Source organism: Mustela nivalis (genome assembly GCF_964662115.1).
Source record: "Mustela nivalis genome assembly, chromosome: 3".
Taxonomy (NCBI): domain Eukaryota; kingdom Metazoa; phylum Chordata; class Mammalia; order Carnivora; family Mustelidae; genus Mustela; species Mustela nivalis.
In genome coordinates, this window is record NC_139022.1 from 179,800,284 (window position 1) to 179,816,136 (window position 15,853).

At 61.6% G+C, this 15,853-nt stretch overlaps 1 protein-coding gene across 1 annotated transcript; it reads right to left on the bottom strand.

The window, feature by feature from the left end:
* Window positions 1-38: 38 nt before the first annotated feature.
* On the bottom strand, window positions 39-15,826 carry TRIP13 (thyroid hormone receptor interactor 13). Its single transcript, XM_082724584.1, has 13 exons — window positions 15,621-15,826; window positions 14,581-14,746; window positions 13,056-13,185; window positions 12,035-12,090; window positions 11,227-11,317; window positions 10,006-10,078; window positions 7,113-7,176; window positions 6,237-6,323; window positions 5,890-5,996; window positions 3,889-4,042; window positions 2,430-2,542; window positions 1,330-1,399; window positions 39-965 (listed from the first exon to the last, which is right to left on the bottom strand). The coding sequence occupies exons 1-13, from the start codon at window positions 15,710-15,712 to the stop codon at window positions 870-872; spliced, it is 1,299 nt and encodes a 432-aa protein (XP_082580710.1). The 5' UTR covers window positions 15,713-15,826; the 3' UTR covers window positions 39-869.
* Window positions 15,827-15,853: the final 27 nt, after the last annotated feature.

A 15,853-nucleotide genomic window follows, 5' to 3' on the forward strand; every position in this document is an offset into this window, starting at 1 on the left:
GAGCACTGGGAAGGGATAAGAGAACCAGAACGAGAACATTCTCGGGGAAAAGTTTTAATACTTAAGAAGTTCTGTAACAAAAGATAACATGTTCCTGAAAACGTATATAAACCGTGAACATCAAAGCAACAGGCAACCCCGCATACAACGACCCACGAGACCCAGCGATCAGCCAGTGTCCATGGCCACCGTGACCACACACTCGCGCCGCAGGAGCCTCGTTGAAGGAACGACAGGCAGAAGTGCCACGTGCTGGGGCCTGTGGCGGATGCCAGGGCAGTGGCCCGTGGTCGCCCAGACGCCGAGGCTGCACCTTTCTCACAAATAGCACCACGACCGATTATCGGGAAAAGTGTTCTACCTGGGATGTTTTCCCTCAATTTCTGGAACATAGGAAGAGGATCTCTTTATTGATTAGCCTCTGAAACGTGTGCAGTACACCCTGCAAACAAGGTCAGGTCAGGAAGCTGCCTTCCGTCTCCAGCGAGGCCGACCTTCTTAATGCCAGGGTTACGTTATTATTTAAGGCGATAAGGTTTCCCTTTTGTTTCTTAATTAGCTACAGTAATTGCCCTTTTCAAACGCGTGTCAGCATTTTCTGCCCACGGGGCCAGACACAGGATGGGATGAGCACATCGGACAGTTCCTGACCGGACGGCAGAACGCGGAGTGCCGTCCTTCCCAACCACGGCAATGACACCGCTGGTCTTAAAAACATGTAAATACGGCACACTGCTTGGAACACCACTTAGCCTTGCGGGCTCTGGCCCTTAGACCAGGGCCGGTGCTGGAGACTCCGGCAGCTGCTGCTCTGAGCGGACACGTCACTCGCTGGTCGTGCTCAGAAAGCAGCGGGCGGAGAGCTCAGCTCAAATGCAAGACGAGAGCTTCTTCCTTTCTTCAAACTGCTTGTCCACCGCCAGAGACAGGGCCTGCAGGAAGCCCTCGATGGTGACGGTGGGGGCCTGGAACGACACACGGGCACGGGGGCTGTCCTGGCTTCGGTGGGGCCGCTGGCGGCACCCCCGTGTGCGGACGGCAGCAGGGGCGCGGCCCCAGCATAGGGCGAGCGGGGCGCCGCTGAGTGCGAGCAGCCTCAGGGGGGTCAGGGAGGGCCCGGGGTGGGCTCTCCGCGAGCCCTGGGGGCTATGTGAGGCCCCAGTGGGGCCTCCAAGTCCTCCTCCTACCCAGGAGCCCACCACTTAGGCATGGAGACAAATCAGGTTCCCAGCCACATTCTGTGTGGCTCCCAGTGAGGCCACAGCCTGTCCCACAGAGAGGTGATGGGGACAGCGGAGTGTGGGAGGTGGGGAAGCTGCGGGGACTCACCTGGACGAACAGTGCGTGAGCCAGAAAAGGGAGTTTTCTTAGGACGCGGCCGCTGAGACCCTCACTCTTCCTGTGAATGGAGCGGTGTTTGGGGACAGTTTCAGGCCAGTTTCCCTCATCTCTGAATGTCCCTTCCCCTATGGCTGGTCTCCCCGAGTCTTCAGCGGCTGTCCTAGTGTGACCCCGGCCTCGGAGTGCGCACACGACCTGGCGGGCACGTGGCCTGCAGTGCAGCTCCCCCAGGGACCAGGCCGGTCCGCGTCTGCGCTGCCCTCCGTGCCCATCTCAACCAGTTGCAATCTCTTCAACAGATTATCCAAAAAATAATCTGTTCTTCAGGCTACCCGGAAGGCTCAGGACCTTCCACGAGCCTCACAGCTACAGAATGAGGTTCAAAGCCTCTGGTCAGAACGCCGCTTGGAGACGGCCTGGCGCCCACTGGTCTCTGCGATCAGACCCTGCACACACGGCTCCGTGGCGATCCCCGTCTCTCTCCCATTTATCCAAATTCCGACCTCGGAGGCTCTGATCCATCTCCCCGCCCCCCTCCTCACGCTCCCGGGCACCCACGCCATCTGAAGCGACAGTGCTGCGGGCTCTGGCCCCTGCACGCCAGCGGCTGTCCCCAGGGTGCCGGGGGCTGCCCTCCTGCTGCCTGGGGCCAGGAGCCCTGTGCTCTCCGTTACTCCCCGGAGCCCCAAGCATAGCGCTCGGAGGTCAGCACTCGGACAGAAGCTTCCAGTCTTTTCTTCCTGCACGTTTGTACAACTTGAACAAAGACCGTTTAAGAAATCACTAGTGTGTCAAGACAGCCTTAATGCGAATGTCTTCTCTTTTCAGAGAGACGCACAGCACTGTTTTCTGTTTCTTAAAGCCGCCTCTTGGAAGGCAGCTGCCCTCCACCCTCTGGCCAGGAACCCGGGGCCGGGGTGGCAGAGGGCTCTCGAAGCCCTCCTGGCACGTATGCGACACATGCCTCTGGAACCAATTCCCTGTCCTGCGACCCCGCACCGCTAGCCCAGGCTGCTCCGGTCAGCTACAACTGCCCACCACCGCGACAGATGCGCTTCTCTGGTTACAGACACGACGTCAACTCACACCTTGAAATTTCACTCAAAAGGAGGCTCAACTTGGACACGTTGTTTTCGATGAAGCCGATCATCTCCAGCTCCCGGAGGGTCAGCAGCTGCTGGCGAGGGTATATGATCTGACACTGGGGACAGAGACGGGCGTCAGCGCCAGGCCCACGGGGCAGAGTGCACACCATCAGCCGCTCCCCCTCACAGAAACGCAGGCACAGAAGGCCCGGACCAGGCCGCTCCCTCTCGCTCCTACACGTGCCCCTGCTCCCTCAACGCAGGTGAGAACGCCAACGACAAAACACATGGCCCAGCCTCTCCGTGTTCTCAGCCAAGATGCGTCTTCACGTGTCAGGAAAGGGAGGGCCGTGGAGGCGCTGAGGCTGGTAATGGGTTTCAGTGGTTCAGCATAGCCCCGTGGAGCAGAGTCGGGCCCAGGAACCGGGACTTGGCCTGCCTTTCCAGGACAGTCTCCACTGGGTGTTTTTAATATCAGGCTGTTGTGTGGACCAACGGCACAGCCCGAGGCTGGATCTGGGCCCTGAGTTCCTGCCCAGGCCACGTGTCTGCACGTGGGACGCTCTGCCAAGGGGCCGCGTTCACAGGTCAGGGTGCTCAGTGACCACTACCAAATGACTCTGAACGTGAATGACCTCCCTGTGGGCTGCGACCTCCCGTCCAGATGACCTCCCTGTGGGCTGCGACCTCCGGCCCAGATGACCTCCCTGTGGGCTGCGACCTCCCGCCCGGAATGACCTCCCTGTGGGCTGCGACCTCCGGCCCGGAATGACCTCCCTGTGGGCTGCGACCTCCGGCCCGGAATGACCTCCCTGTGGGCTGCGACCTCCGACCCGGAATGACCTCCCTGTGGGCTGCGACCTCCGGCCCGGAATGACCTCCCTGTGGGCTGCGACCTCCCGCCCGGAATGACCTCCCTGTGGGCTGCGACCTTCGGCCTGGAATGACCTCCCTGTGGGCTGCGACCTCCCGCCCGGATGACCTCCCTGTGGGCTGCGACCTTCGGCCTGGAATGACCTCCCTGTGGGCTGCGACCTCCCGCCCGGATGACCTCCCTGTGGGCTGCGACCTTCGACCCGGAATGTCCTCCCTGTGGGCTGCGACCTCCCGCCCGGATGACTTCCCTGTGGGCTGCAACCTCCAGTCAGGAGGTCTCCCTGTGAACTGGCACAAGCCGGCAGGCTACTGCAGCCGGACCCCCCCCCCCCCACTCATCCCTTGCAGGTCGGTAGACCAAATGGTCACGATTATCGTTTTGTGCCAAAAGAACAAAAATACTGAGTCGGCGGCCACAGTTTCAACTAACAGCTCCGCTGCCAGGAATAGCTGCAGCTTTCGGCCAGAGACCGTAGCACCACACTTGGGGGCCCCCTCCAGGTCGCAGTGAGCTATTCTGAGCTGCGTCAGGGAGGGCAAAACCAGGAAAACTCGGCGGCGAGAGGTGTGAGGAGGCACCCAGCACCTTCATCAGCTCTTCCAAGCAGGAGAGGTAGATCTTGAAGATGGCTGCCGCAGAGGGAGGTCCGATGTACTGCCTGATGTCAGCCCTGTCCACGAAGGCCACGTCGATCCTCTCCGTGATGTTGGAAGTGGTCAGAATCACCACATTGCAGTGCCTAAAAACAGAAGAGCGCGGGTCAGCCCCCAAGTGCCTCAGTGACTCCCTTGCGTGCTGTCCCGTGAAGCTTCCGGCGTTTGGCCAGCGTCCTAGCCGGCTACAAGGTCTTCAAGTGCCTGTGGGATCCCCAACTCCCACCAAGCTCTCCCAGCTGTCACACAGTGCACCAAGCCGACCCTGTGCTCCTCAAATTTCCAGAAAGTTCTCCCAGACTCCCACTTCCTTATTCCCTCCCCTCCCTCAACCGTGGCTTGGTGAAACTCTGACTCGTGTGCAGAGTCCTGATGGCTCTCGCGCCCCCGTGCGCTGCGGAGCTGAACTGCTGATCCCAGGCACCAGCTGCTCTCTCCTTTAGCTTCTAAGCTCTGTGCGAGAGAACGCAGCTGCCTCGCCGCTCGCCGCTCACTGACGTGCACCAGCACAGAGCAGACCCGAGGCACCCTGGGGAGCACGCTTCCCAGCCCAGGGGGCTCAGGGTTGGGGATGCAGCAGGGCTCCCCCGGGGCCCGTGGTGGGCGCACACACAGGCCGCAGGAAGCTACCTGGCCAGGGGAGCCCCTGGAAGGGCCAGGTTTTACCTGGTGTCTGGCAACAGGTGCACAGCACAGGGTGAGCAGGAGTGAGTGAGGGAGGGGTGAGGAGTGCAGGGGTCTTAGGAGCCCAGGGTGTCAGAGCCACACAAAGGCAGGCCTGGAAAGGCCATCTTGAGGAGCCTGGACAGGGAGCGTGAAGGGGACAGGAAAGTATGAGGGAAACCAAAGGCCCACATGTCTCCCCCCCGAGCCCACAGCTGCTGGCAACAGGAAGGGGTTGGGCTCGAGCATGGTTGTATGACGAAGCCGTCCCTGCAGCAGGAGCCCTGGAAATGGGGGCTTCGGAGCTGAGCGACTACGCTGGGGTGTGCTGGACACCTAGTCCAGTGGCCCCGCAGGCCTCGGATGGGTGAGCAAGGCCAGGCACCGGCTGCCCGGGCTGCCCAGAGATGAGAGGAGAGGCCGGCGGCAGAAACGGAGGTGGTCTGGGAGTGGAGGCAGGGGAGGGACGTCAGGGGTCAGATGCTATAGAAAACTCCGGAGAGAGCACAGCCCGCCGCTGAAGGCGCAGGAGCAGAGACAGGAGGAGCAGCGCCGGCCGCAGGGTGAGAGCGAGCGGCCCCCACAGCCAACCCTGAGAGCCGCGTCCAGAGAAGTCAGAGCCTCTCGGTGGTGAAGATACGCCGAAGGCCTGGGCGAACGGCCCTTAGCGAAGTCAGTTCCCTGCGAGTCCGTATGTAGCGAGCTCGCTTCCGAGCGCTGCGCTGGGGTCCGGCACCCTCGGTGTAGGACAGCACCCCAGGACTGTGAGAGCTGTGGGCAGCGGAGCGGCCGGCGGAACGCTGCAGAGAGCGCAGAGGGGCTCTGGCGTGGACACTGCTTCCTTGTGAGTCCGCTTACTAGGAGTCTCTCCTCAAGCGGGACCAGCCTAGGCTACACCGACCACAGGCTCCGGACCTGCAAGGCGGGGCTGTGCCACAGGGAGTCCGGCACCACGAAGGGCGTGCAGGTAACGTCCACCTGCCTGTCGTAGCCCTTCAGTGCCAATGAGCTTGCGCGCGTCACGTTTCACTCCATCCCGCGCTTTTCTGCGGCCGTGAGTTTCCGGCACGAGCAGGTCTGCGCTACGACTTCAGTAGTTCCAAGTCCTGCACGGCTACGGGCTGCAGCGGGCACACACACGGCCTCGGGCGGGCGAGGCAGAGCAGACTTGGTGGCAGCCGAGCTTCCAGTCGGAGGAGCCGGAAGGAAGGTCTCGTGTGCGGGCGCCTCCCACCCTCGCGTGGCCCCCCTGTGCCCCGGTCAGTGTCACCTCTTGATCCGGTCAATCTGGGTCAGGACGGCATTGACCACGCGTATCGCGTCCGAAGGCTCGGTGCCGGCCCTGCAGGCGTTGCGGGCAGCCGTGAGGCTCTCCACCTGTGGGGGTGGGACAACAGGAGGCAGAGGGCGGCGCCTGGCCCCACGGGCCGCCGGCAGCCGCACCGACCAAGCTCGTGGGGAGCAAGTGGAGGGCTGTGTGTGAGCCCGCGGAGCCAGAAGCCGGTCGCGCGGGAGGCCGAGGGCGAGTGCGCAGCGGGGCGGGTGCTGGGCGGAGGCCGGGCTGAGCCAGCGCTGGGATCTGCTTCAGTCACAGGTGTGATGGCCAGACGCACGTACCTCGTCAATCAGCACAAACACCAGAGCGTCCTTGTCATCGATCAAGTCCTGAATCTTCTGGAACATCTTGGTTACCAGCTTGCCGCTCTGGAAGCAGAACAGCTCTCCAGTGGCGGCTTGCGCCCGTCAGGCTGCCCGGTGCTCTCGCGCACCCGCGGTCCCCGCCCAGCCACAGTCTGGGCCCACTGCCTCCGGACGGCCCCAGGAGAAACTCTGAACCCAGGAAGCCAGGGCCACACGGAAGGAGGCCGACCCCCATGCCGCCTTGCCCTGCTCCACGTGCAGGGACAGCGCGCCGGAACCCGCGCCGGCCCGGCTCCAGGACACCTGGCGTCGCCTCCCACTCGGCGCGCTTCCTCCTTCCCCTTCCCTGCCGTCCCACGACTGGGAACAAGACGGCTCCGACGCAGACACACAGCCAGCAGGCACGCGCCTTACGAGTGCTCCGTCCTGACTCACTGCCCACCAGACGGATCTCCTGACACAGCGGCCGGGGCGGCGTTCCGTGCCGAGGGGCACCTACAACGTCACCTGGGCCAAGTGGCGCGATTCTAAGACAGCAAGGAGGCTCAGGGCCCCAAGAGCGTGCTCAGTGGAGGTTGCGGCCCTTGCCAGAGCGAGGCTCCCTCCCCGAGGGAAAGCTGAGTCTGTCCCACCTGAAAGTATGGCTGAGACCAGCCGAGGACCCTCTCAGGCCTCACACTATTCCCAGGGGACCGCTTAGCTCCGGAGCTCCCCTCTGACCCTGAAGTCAGCCACGCTGTCACGTGGTACCTATTTCCCAAGTTCTCGGAGGAGAAAGCTGGCCTGTACAGGGGACCCTGTCCACCCACACAGCTGGCGAGCCTGCGGGGCAGAAGTCACGCTAATACTTACTTCCGAGAACCACTTGGAAAAGAGACTGTGGCTGTTTATTTCAATCAGCTGGCCGTACCGGTACCTGGGAGGAGAAAACAGAGTTAAGACAGTCCGTTCACAAATCGGGTACCCCTGGGGCAACCGCTCCTTCTTCAGCACAGCCCGCTCACTGGTTAAGTCGTGCTGCCTAGCGAGGCTCCTGGTAATCGTGAGTCACCTCAAGACGATGCGAGGGCTCAACTAATTATGAAAACCTACTGGCGTGCAGCTGGGGGTCCCGAGCGAAGCGAACGCAGGCTTCTGAATAACATCTTCATTTGAATCAGAGCGAGAGTAAACTCTCACTTCTACCCGTAATCCCCAGCCCTAACGCGGTGAGAAGAATCACCAGCAGCCAGAGGCAGGCAAGACAAATCGTAGTCGTCGTGAGTCTTGGACAGAGCGGAACATGTCTCCTCCTTCTCTAAAACCACCACGAGCGGGACGATGTTTCCCAGCACACCACGACATCCTGAGCCCGGGGGTGCCCAGACGCCCCGAGGCAAGCTCAGCACATGCGGCTGGAAACCCGCGCACACGGGAGGTGGCCGGGGCAGAAGGGAAGCCGAGCCAGGTCCTTGGCACAACGGAAGTCCGCACAAGGAAAACCATCACTCTCAAACTAGTACACTCGGCTTTCCGTTTGCTGATTCTTTTTCCAAAAGAGGGAAGGGGAGAGACAACCTAACGAAATCAAGATTGGGTCGAATATTACAGTTTAATTCGAAAGCCTTTTGACGAGATGAGCATCGAAGCTTCGCTAAGGTTTCTTTTCACAACTTCTAAGCCAAAAACTAAACGTGCGTTTTCAGATGTGCTTTAGAGAGTAGTGTTTCTTGTAGCAACACGTTCAGCCTCCGCTGTCTTAGGACACCGCCCCAAGATATCTTTATTTTTTTTTATTTTTTTAAAGATTTTATTTATTTATTTGACAGAGAGAGATCACAAGTAGGCAGAGAGGCAGGCAGAGTGAAAGGGGGAAGCAGGCTCCCTGCCGAGCAGAGAGCCCGATGCGGGACTCGATCCCAGGACCCTGAGATCATGACCTGAGCCGAAGGCAGGGGCTTAACCCACTGAGCCACCCAGGCGCCGCCCAAGAGATCTTTAAAACACGGTGCATTTCAGGAGGTCTGGACAAGCCCAGCTGCCAAGCACGGACCAGGGCACAGACACACAAGCGTAGACACAGAGCAATTTCCCAACGTAAAAGCCCCCAGGGGACGCGTCTGAAAAGCAGCGTGACAGAGGAACGTGCGCCTCACGGAGTCTCTCCTCTGAAGTCCACTGAGCACCGAGCACCGAGTAACCCTCCGCATCAACCAGAAAATGAGACAAAAATCATAATGGTGTTTGGAAGGGACTGGCTGGCAGGCATGGACGACTGTCACCCCACATGGGATGTGACGGAGCCCTACAGCTGCCTGGGCTCTCTGCCTGCGGTCCCTTCCAACCACAACTGCCAACACGTGTGCAGCCACTACGCCAACTTGGACCCAGAGGCCTGAGTTCAAGGAGCCTGAGGCAGTGGAGGCTGCAGGCAAGCTCAAAGGGACGTGGAGATGTCGGAGAAAACCCCTGCAACCATCTCGGGGTCCTTCCAGGTCTTTCCTGAACACTCAGGCACGTGACAAAACGGAAATCCCAGGAGGCTGGAGAGCTGTGGGCCGCGCGGTTCTGGGTGGTCGTAGCTGGGACGTTCATGTTCCCAACGGCCAAGCTGGACAGGACCTGCTCTGACTGGGGCGCTCCACGGAGATCCCGGAAGGGCCTCACTTCCACCTTCAGTGCAGACTCCTCTGCAGCAAGGCTTCAACTCGCACCGGGTCACCGGAATGCCCAGCAGAAGACAAGCCAACAGAAACCAGGTCTGCATTCAATCGGAGCTTCGCTGACTAGATGAGAAGCCGAAACGGACCCCACGGCAGGAGAGCCGCCGGCAGCAGAGACTCGGCACGCAAGACAGCAACGGGACCAGCGGGGAAGAAGGCGACACGGCGGCTGCTCGCCGGCTCGAGCGCCGCAGCAAGCACAAGGCGCCGGGGAATGACAAAGTATAAAAGGAAGCAAGCGGAACCTTCAGAGGGAAAAATAAACTCTTGGAGAGATGTTGCTGGATAGAATTAGAAGCAGATTAGAGGGGCGCGTGGGTGGCTCAGTCGTTGGGCGTCCGCCTTGGGCTCAGGCCATGGTCCTGGGATTGAGCCCCACATGGGGCTCCCTGCTCGGCGGGGACCCTGCTCCTCCCCTCCCCCGCTTGTGTTCTCCTTCTCTCGCAGTGTCTCTGCCAAATAAATAAAATCCTTAAAAAAAAAAAAAGATTAGATATTTTGGAAAACGGCTCAACATGGAACAGAAAATTTTTAGATTCAGGTTCTAGACCCGGAAAGACCGAAAAGCACGACCAGCGGCGTGTGGAGCATCAGGCAATTGAACGTGCATGTGAACGGGTCCTCAGAAAGTGGGGGCGGGGGGGCTGGAGCCCAGCCACGTGGTGTCTAATGCGAGGAGCCAGCCCGAGCTCCGGGTCAGACAGACCCACCGAGAGGCTCGGGCCCTCCTCTCCCAGGCGGCAGAGCATCGACCGTCAGCACGAGTGGCGAGCGTCCCGAGCACTGTCTCAGCGTCCTGTCCCCGAGAGCAGAAACGCGTCACCAGAAAGACCATGTGCTCACTGTGAAGCAAGCGCCATCAGCTCAAGAAGACTGAGCCCTAACTCGGCACCGCCGGGCACAGAGCCGGTGCATCACCTGACTTGGAGCACAGCGACTCCGTACGGAGCCAGGGGAAATCGCGAGAAAGTGAAACACCTCCGGGCCACAAACGAGAAGCCACCGGTCCGGCCGCTCTCCTTCCGCGGGTTATCAGACGTTACCTGCTCGAGAGCCTAATGGTCAGCTTCTGGGCTAAGGCTTTACACAGGGAGGTCTTCCCAGTTCCCGGAGGGCCTGCAACAGAACCGAGAATGTGTTAAGCCGGCGTGGTAGCAGGTGTCTTCCAACAGGCCGCCACGCTCCGGCTGGCACACAAGGCAGGCAGCGGGACTCGGCGCTACAGACGCTGGTCCCCGAGCGCTGCGGACTCACGAATCCCCGCGGCGCAAACGCCGGCCCACGCGAGCAACACGCTTCGCGGGTCTTTCCCTTTCCTCCTAGTCTGGTCTCCGCTCCCGCGCCCCGACACAGCATCACCTCCTGGCACGGGGGTCCCCTCGGCATCCCGAGCGAGCCCTCTATCTCCTGGACGGCAGCTTCACCAACACCCTCGCCGTCCCCACGTGTCCTCTATAAAACCCACTGGGACCTTGCGAGAGGTCCAACGCCTCTCACGACAGTCACTTCCTCGGGGCCCACGCTACACCAGAATGGCAGCGGGTGGGGGCCCCTGCCCCATGGGCCATTCGGCACAGAGCCCGGCGGCGGATGACATGACCAACACGCAGAACTCCCGCGTCTGTCCGGACACGCAGGCACTTTTGCTCCAACTTTCTGTGCACGCTCTCGATAATTAAAACGACACCATGTAACCGCGGCGGAGGAGAAAACGTGCTATTCCGCCGGCTGACTACTACGGTCGCCTACTCAGAACTGAGGACGACAGCGTGCGGAGCAGGTCTGCAGCTGCTCGGGGGGCGCGGCAGCCTGCAGCAAACCGGGAAGGAGCTAACTACTTCGCACCCCACTTCATTGCGGGGCTCTCTCGACTGCCTTCTAACCGGTGACGTTAAGGACAAACCCAGGTTTTCTTTGGAGAAGATTCACCAGAGCATGGTTGTCATGCTTTGCGGCCATAAAGCTCCAAAGATACTACAAAGAAGCGCGAGGCAATTTCGGCCCTAAGGCTTGAAGGAGCCCTTGGGCATGAGGCAGTTGCTTGACAAGCTGGAGGATAACACAGCGAAGTCACAAGGCAGCGATGGGGAGTGGCCAAGCGAAGGGCCAAGCGTAAGGTGAGCTGTACCACTTCCCAGGGAGGGACACTCTAGGACAGCTCCGGCTGCATCAGAACACAACGGTGCCTCCTTGAAGGCCGGCGGGACATGCAGAGGCCCCCGTTCACGCCTGTCTTGTTTAAGGAACGACCCCCCGTGCTTTACCGTGCAGCAGCACCACCCGGTTCCAGGTGATGAGGTTGCTGTCGACATTCTTGTCTGAGAACAGCAGAGTCGTCGTCACGTAATCCAGGAGCTGCGTGAAGACAGGTGGACGCGGTCACCGGTGCTGATGGGGCAGCGGCCCCCAGTGGAGGCGCTGCTGGAGCCTGTGCCCGAGGAGGGGCATTGGCACAGGGCCGCCCCTCAGAAGCTGCCTGCAGTAGTGGCGGTCGCCTCCTAAGAAACTCATAACGTGAGGACAGGCCGCTACTACCGTCCAACTAAAATAAAGGGCAACACGAGGGCCGCTCTCACTAAAATTAGCGTCAAGATCCTACAAAAGGACGAGACTTGGCATGTGCTAAGTGTCTCGTGCCTCGGGGACAACACAGCGGGGGGCAAGTGGCAGCACTGGGGCCCCGGACGGCGGCCACGACTGTTCTCGCAGCCTGGGGGGAGGCGGGGCGGACCTCCAGGGTCCCCCGCAGCACGCAGGACCCTTCCCCTCGGAGAGGGTTCCGACGAGCTGGTGCCTGCTCCGTCTGCCCCCTGACCCTGCTTCTCCAGGCCTGACGGGTTCCTAAGAGCACAGTCCAATCACACTTGTCTCACACCAGGCACTTTCTCCCCCCAGGGACCAGCTCTGCTGGGGAGCAACCCTAGAGGACGGGTATGCAGGACACGGGCTGCTGCTGGGCCCGAGTTCCCAAAGCCTATCTCAGTTCAAGTGCTCTGAGACGCTGGAGAAGACTGTACACGTGGGTCCCACCCCCAACAAGCGGCCCCTTAGAAAACGGCCCAAACAACTTACATGAGATTTGACTTCCACATCATATACCAGGCTGTCCCAAAGCCCGTGGAATTCAGCTGGGAGAGAATAAAACACAAACCTGATTTTAGGAACACAGGCATTACACTGGCCCCGGAGGCCTGCTCCGAGCCACTGACACCCTCCGCTGCTCCACACGTGGCTGGCTCAGGCTCTCCTTACAGGCAGGCGGAATTTTAAAATTTTTTCTTAATGTTGCAATGCTGCTTTTTTTTTTTTCCCCTAAGGTTTTTCTTATTTATTTGACAGAGATCACAGGTCGGCAGAGAGGCAGACAGAGAGAGAGAGGAAGGGAAGCAGGCTCCCTGCTGAGTGAGCAGAGAACCTGATGCGGGGCTTGATCCCAAGACCCTGAGATCATGACCTGAGCTGAGGGCAGAGGCTTTAACCCACTGAGCCACCCAGACATCCTGGATTTGAGTTCTTCTTAAAATTAAAGGGGCTAAGTAATTGCCAGTCACGTAACTTTTGACAGATAATTAAGCGGAGTACAGAGACCGTTTCCTGTCACGTTACCACACGTAATTACCTTCTGTGGACCCACACTTCTGCCATGAGCACAGACCCAGACCCACCACTCACCCCACCGGCCAGCACTTGGGCAGGGCAGCGAAAGGTCTAGACCAGCTGTCAGGACCTATGACGTAGCCCCAAGGACTGGCTTCGCCCCAGGACTCTGCCTGCTAGAACACAACAAAGTCCTTGGAGAAACAAAGAAAAGGCAGGAGGAAGGTGATCAGCTGGGCGGGAAAAGAGCCCCTTCTTTTTCTCAGTTAGCACCATCTTCGAGGGCCGTGCCCGAAGGAACACAGGCCTACAGTGGAGATCTCCACGGTCCTCTCTTGCGATCCGCTTCCCATCTCACAAGAAATGAGGCTGAAAGCCTCCAGAACAGATGGACCCGCACAAAGTCCTCAGCTAACGGACTTGGAGAGCCCGGGCCGCGTGCCGACGTCTGCCCTTGTGTCTCGGGGGTGGCCCGCCCGCCCTCACTGTCACACACCTGCAGGCAGGACCCAGTGGCTTGCGGCAGTGATGTTCTCCGACTCCTCCTCCAGAGTCTCACTGCTGGGGCCGCCCTCGTTCAGCTGGAAGACGTGCAGCGCGACTGTGCAGGCGCCCAGATCGATGGGCTGTGGCAAGAAGGGACACCAAGTAAAGCCCCACACACTGCAAACAACTCGCCCCTGATTCTAGCCATCAGAGTTAGGAGGTAACGTCCACAAAGATCAAACACGCCCGTCAGAAACCAGCTCCTAGAACAGGTACAAAAATCTATGGTGCTCAGGGTTAGCATTAGCACTTTCCTAAACACTCCCCCTCTCTAACCAAGAAAGGACTTCGTCGTTACTTGGAATCATGAAAGTCACATGTTTGTTGAAAAACACAAAAAACAAAGAACGAAGACCGCCAAAGCCCCCACGTCCGACCTCACCCACGTTCTGGTCTGGGACGTGCCACCCGTATTGGCCTGCAGAGGTCTCTGGGTGCGCCCTCCCGCAGCAGGGCTCGGAAACGTCTTCTGCCCGCAGACAGGGACCTAGCGCGAGCTTTCCCACTGCCGCGTGGGGCGGACGGAGCGCTCCCTTAGCCAAAGCCTGACTGAGGGACAACTGAGATATTCCAAACCACCAGCTCCTACCAACGACGCATACAAAACGCCACTCACGTGACTTCACAGAACTACACAGCTGTTGAGATTCTCCTAGCTGAACCTGCAGAGTCCACGGTGAGAGCGTTAAGCTGTTGTTCTGGTTCTGGTTAACCCGTGCTGCCTCCGCCTGCGGAAAGCTCTTCCGCTTGCTTCAGGCTGGCTGAAACCAGGTAGGGCGGACAAAGCCGAGCAGGCCACCGGCGTCAGTGCCCGTGTATGAACGGAGGCCCACCTTGCACGCACAATTTCAGTGCCAAAGCAATTCTTCCAAACGGACACGAACCACGGAGATACCGGTGATGCATCTACCCGAGAGAGACGCCGGGCTTGTTCTCAAAGGGACAGAAACACCCCGACGTACTCACCCTGTCACACGGAGCTGGTGGCGACACAGTCCACAGGGTGGGCCAGAGGAAGACTTCCAGAAGGAAAGCCCCTCTCTGCAGCCGCACCCCCTGCCTCCTAGGGCCCTACACTCCCCGAGCACGCCAGACAGTTGCTGACCTCAAGAACAGGGAGCGGGCAGGGGGCTCTCAGCAGCAGAGCCCACCACCCCACGGCCTGCAGCTGGCCCTGCTTCCATCTGTGCCCCGACTGTGCTGCGGGCGCCCTGACGCGGGGGCGCACCTACTCGCAGCCCCTGGCCTTTCCCAGAGCCGGTGCTCGTCTGACGAGCCCACAGGTATGCCGGCCAGCTTTGGACCGCAGGCCAGCGAAGCAGCAGGGACGCGTCCAAGATGCGTCTTTGTTTCCGTGCTGTCTCGGAGGTGAAGTCTGCTCCCAGCATGCGGCCCGAGCGCACCCAGGAGCCCGAGATCAAGACCGCGCACGCCACGGACCAGCCAGCCCTCTGCACGGTGGACGCAGTCGGTACCTGTGGGTCTTTCGCCTTCAACTCCGTGTCAACAATGGCCACGGACTGCACGTGCCTGGTCAGGAACGGCTCGTCGAACTCGGTCCACGTGTAGTCTCCGAACACGATGTTATGTCTGTTGAGCAGCTTCCGGACGCTCTGCTTTATGTCCTCCTGCTTCGCAGTGCTGGGACAGCGGCGGGAGACAGCGCTCAGCCCCGATGCTCGAGTCTCGCCACCCGAGACTGGCGGCAGCCGTGGCTCCCGCTCCGCCAGCTGACCAGAAGGTGGGTCAGCACTCCCAGGGCCCGGGACCAGGCCGGGAGCGGGGTCGGCACCCGCAGCGCGGGGACCCGGTGGGGACGCGCGGACGGTGGCTCGGCACCGGGGACGCGCGGACGGTGGCTCGGGACCGGGGACGCGCGGACGGTGGCTCGGGACCGGGGACGCGCGGACGGTGGCTCGGGACCGGGGACGCGCGGACGGTGGCTCGGGACCGGGGACGCGCGGACGGTGTCTCGGGACCGGGGACGCGCGGACGGTGGCTCGGCACCGGGGACGCGCGGACGGTGGCTCGGGACCGGGGACGCGCGGACGGTGTCTCGGGACCGGGGACGCGCGGACGGTGGCTCGGGACCGGGGACGCGCGGACGGTGGCTCGGGACCGGGGACGCGCGGACGGTGGCTCGGGACCGGGGACGCGCGGACGGTGTCTCGGGACCGGGGACGCGCGGACGGTGTCTCGGCACCGGGGACGCGCGGACGGTGGGCCGGCACCGGGGACGCGCGGACGGTGGGCCGGCACCGGACTCTGGCGACCCCGAGTGGAAGGACCCCCCCTCCCCGCCCCGAGCCCAGGACGTCCTGGCGCAGGAGCTCGAGGCCTGGGACGCTCCTGAGGAAACCCTGAGGCTCCCAGGGCGGCACGGAGGCTGCCAGGACCCCCGCTGGCCCTGGGACCCCGGCTCCCTCCTCCCGGCGACCCTCGGCGCCCCGGACCGTGTCCCGGGGGCAGGCAGCTCGGGGAGGGTCTCCCCCCCGGCCCCCGCCCCGGCGCTCACCTGCCGCCGCGCTGGTGCACCTCCACGTGCACGGTCGGCGCCTCGGCCACGCACGGCAGCGCCTGCTTCAGGTCGCCCACGGCCTCGTCCATGGCGCCGCCGCCGCCGCCCGCCCGCGCTCGAAAGGGCCGCGCGCCGCCCCCTGACCCGGAAGCGCTGCGCGCCGGCGCGGCGGGGCGAGGCGACTTCCGGGCGGGGCGACTTCCGGCCGCGGCGCCTGCTTCCGGCCGCGG

Excerpts from the sequence above, each read along its gene's own strand:
- TRIP13 (XM_082724584.1), bottom strand. The coding sequence starts at position 15,712 with ATGGACGAGGCCGTGGGCGACCTGAAGCAGGCGCTGCCGTGCGTGGCC. Across the intron at positions 5,997-6,236 it reads TGTTTGTGCTGATTGACGAG|GTGGAGAGCCTCACGGCTGC; the intron begins GTACGTGCGTCT and ends CCACCCCCACAG. Across the intron at positions 966-1,329 it reads CTCACGCACTGTTCGTCCAG|GCCCCCACCGTCACCATCGA; the intron begins GTGAGTCCCCGC and ends GTGTCGTTCCAG.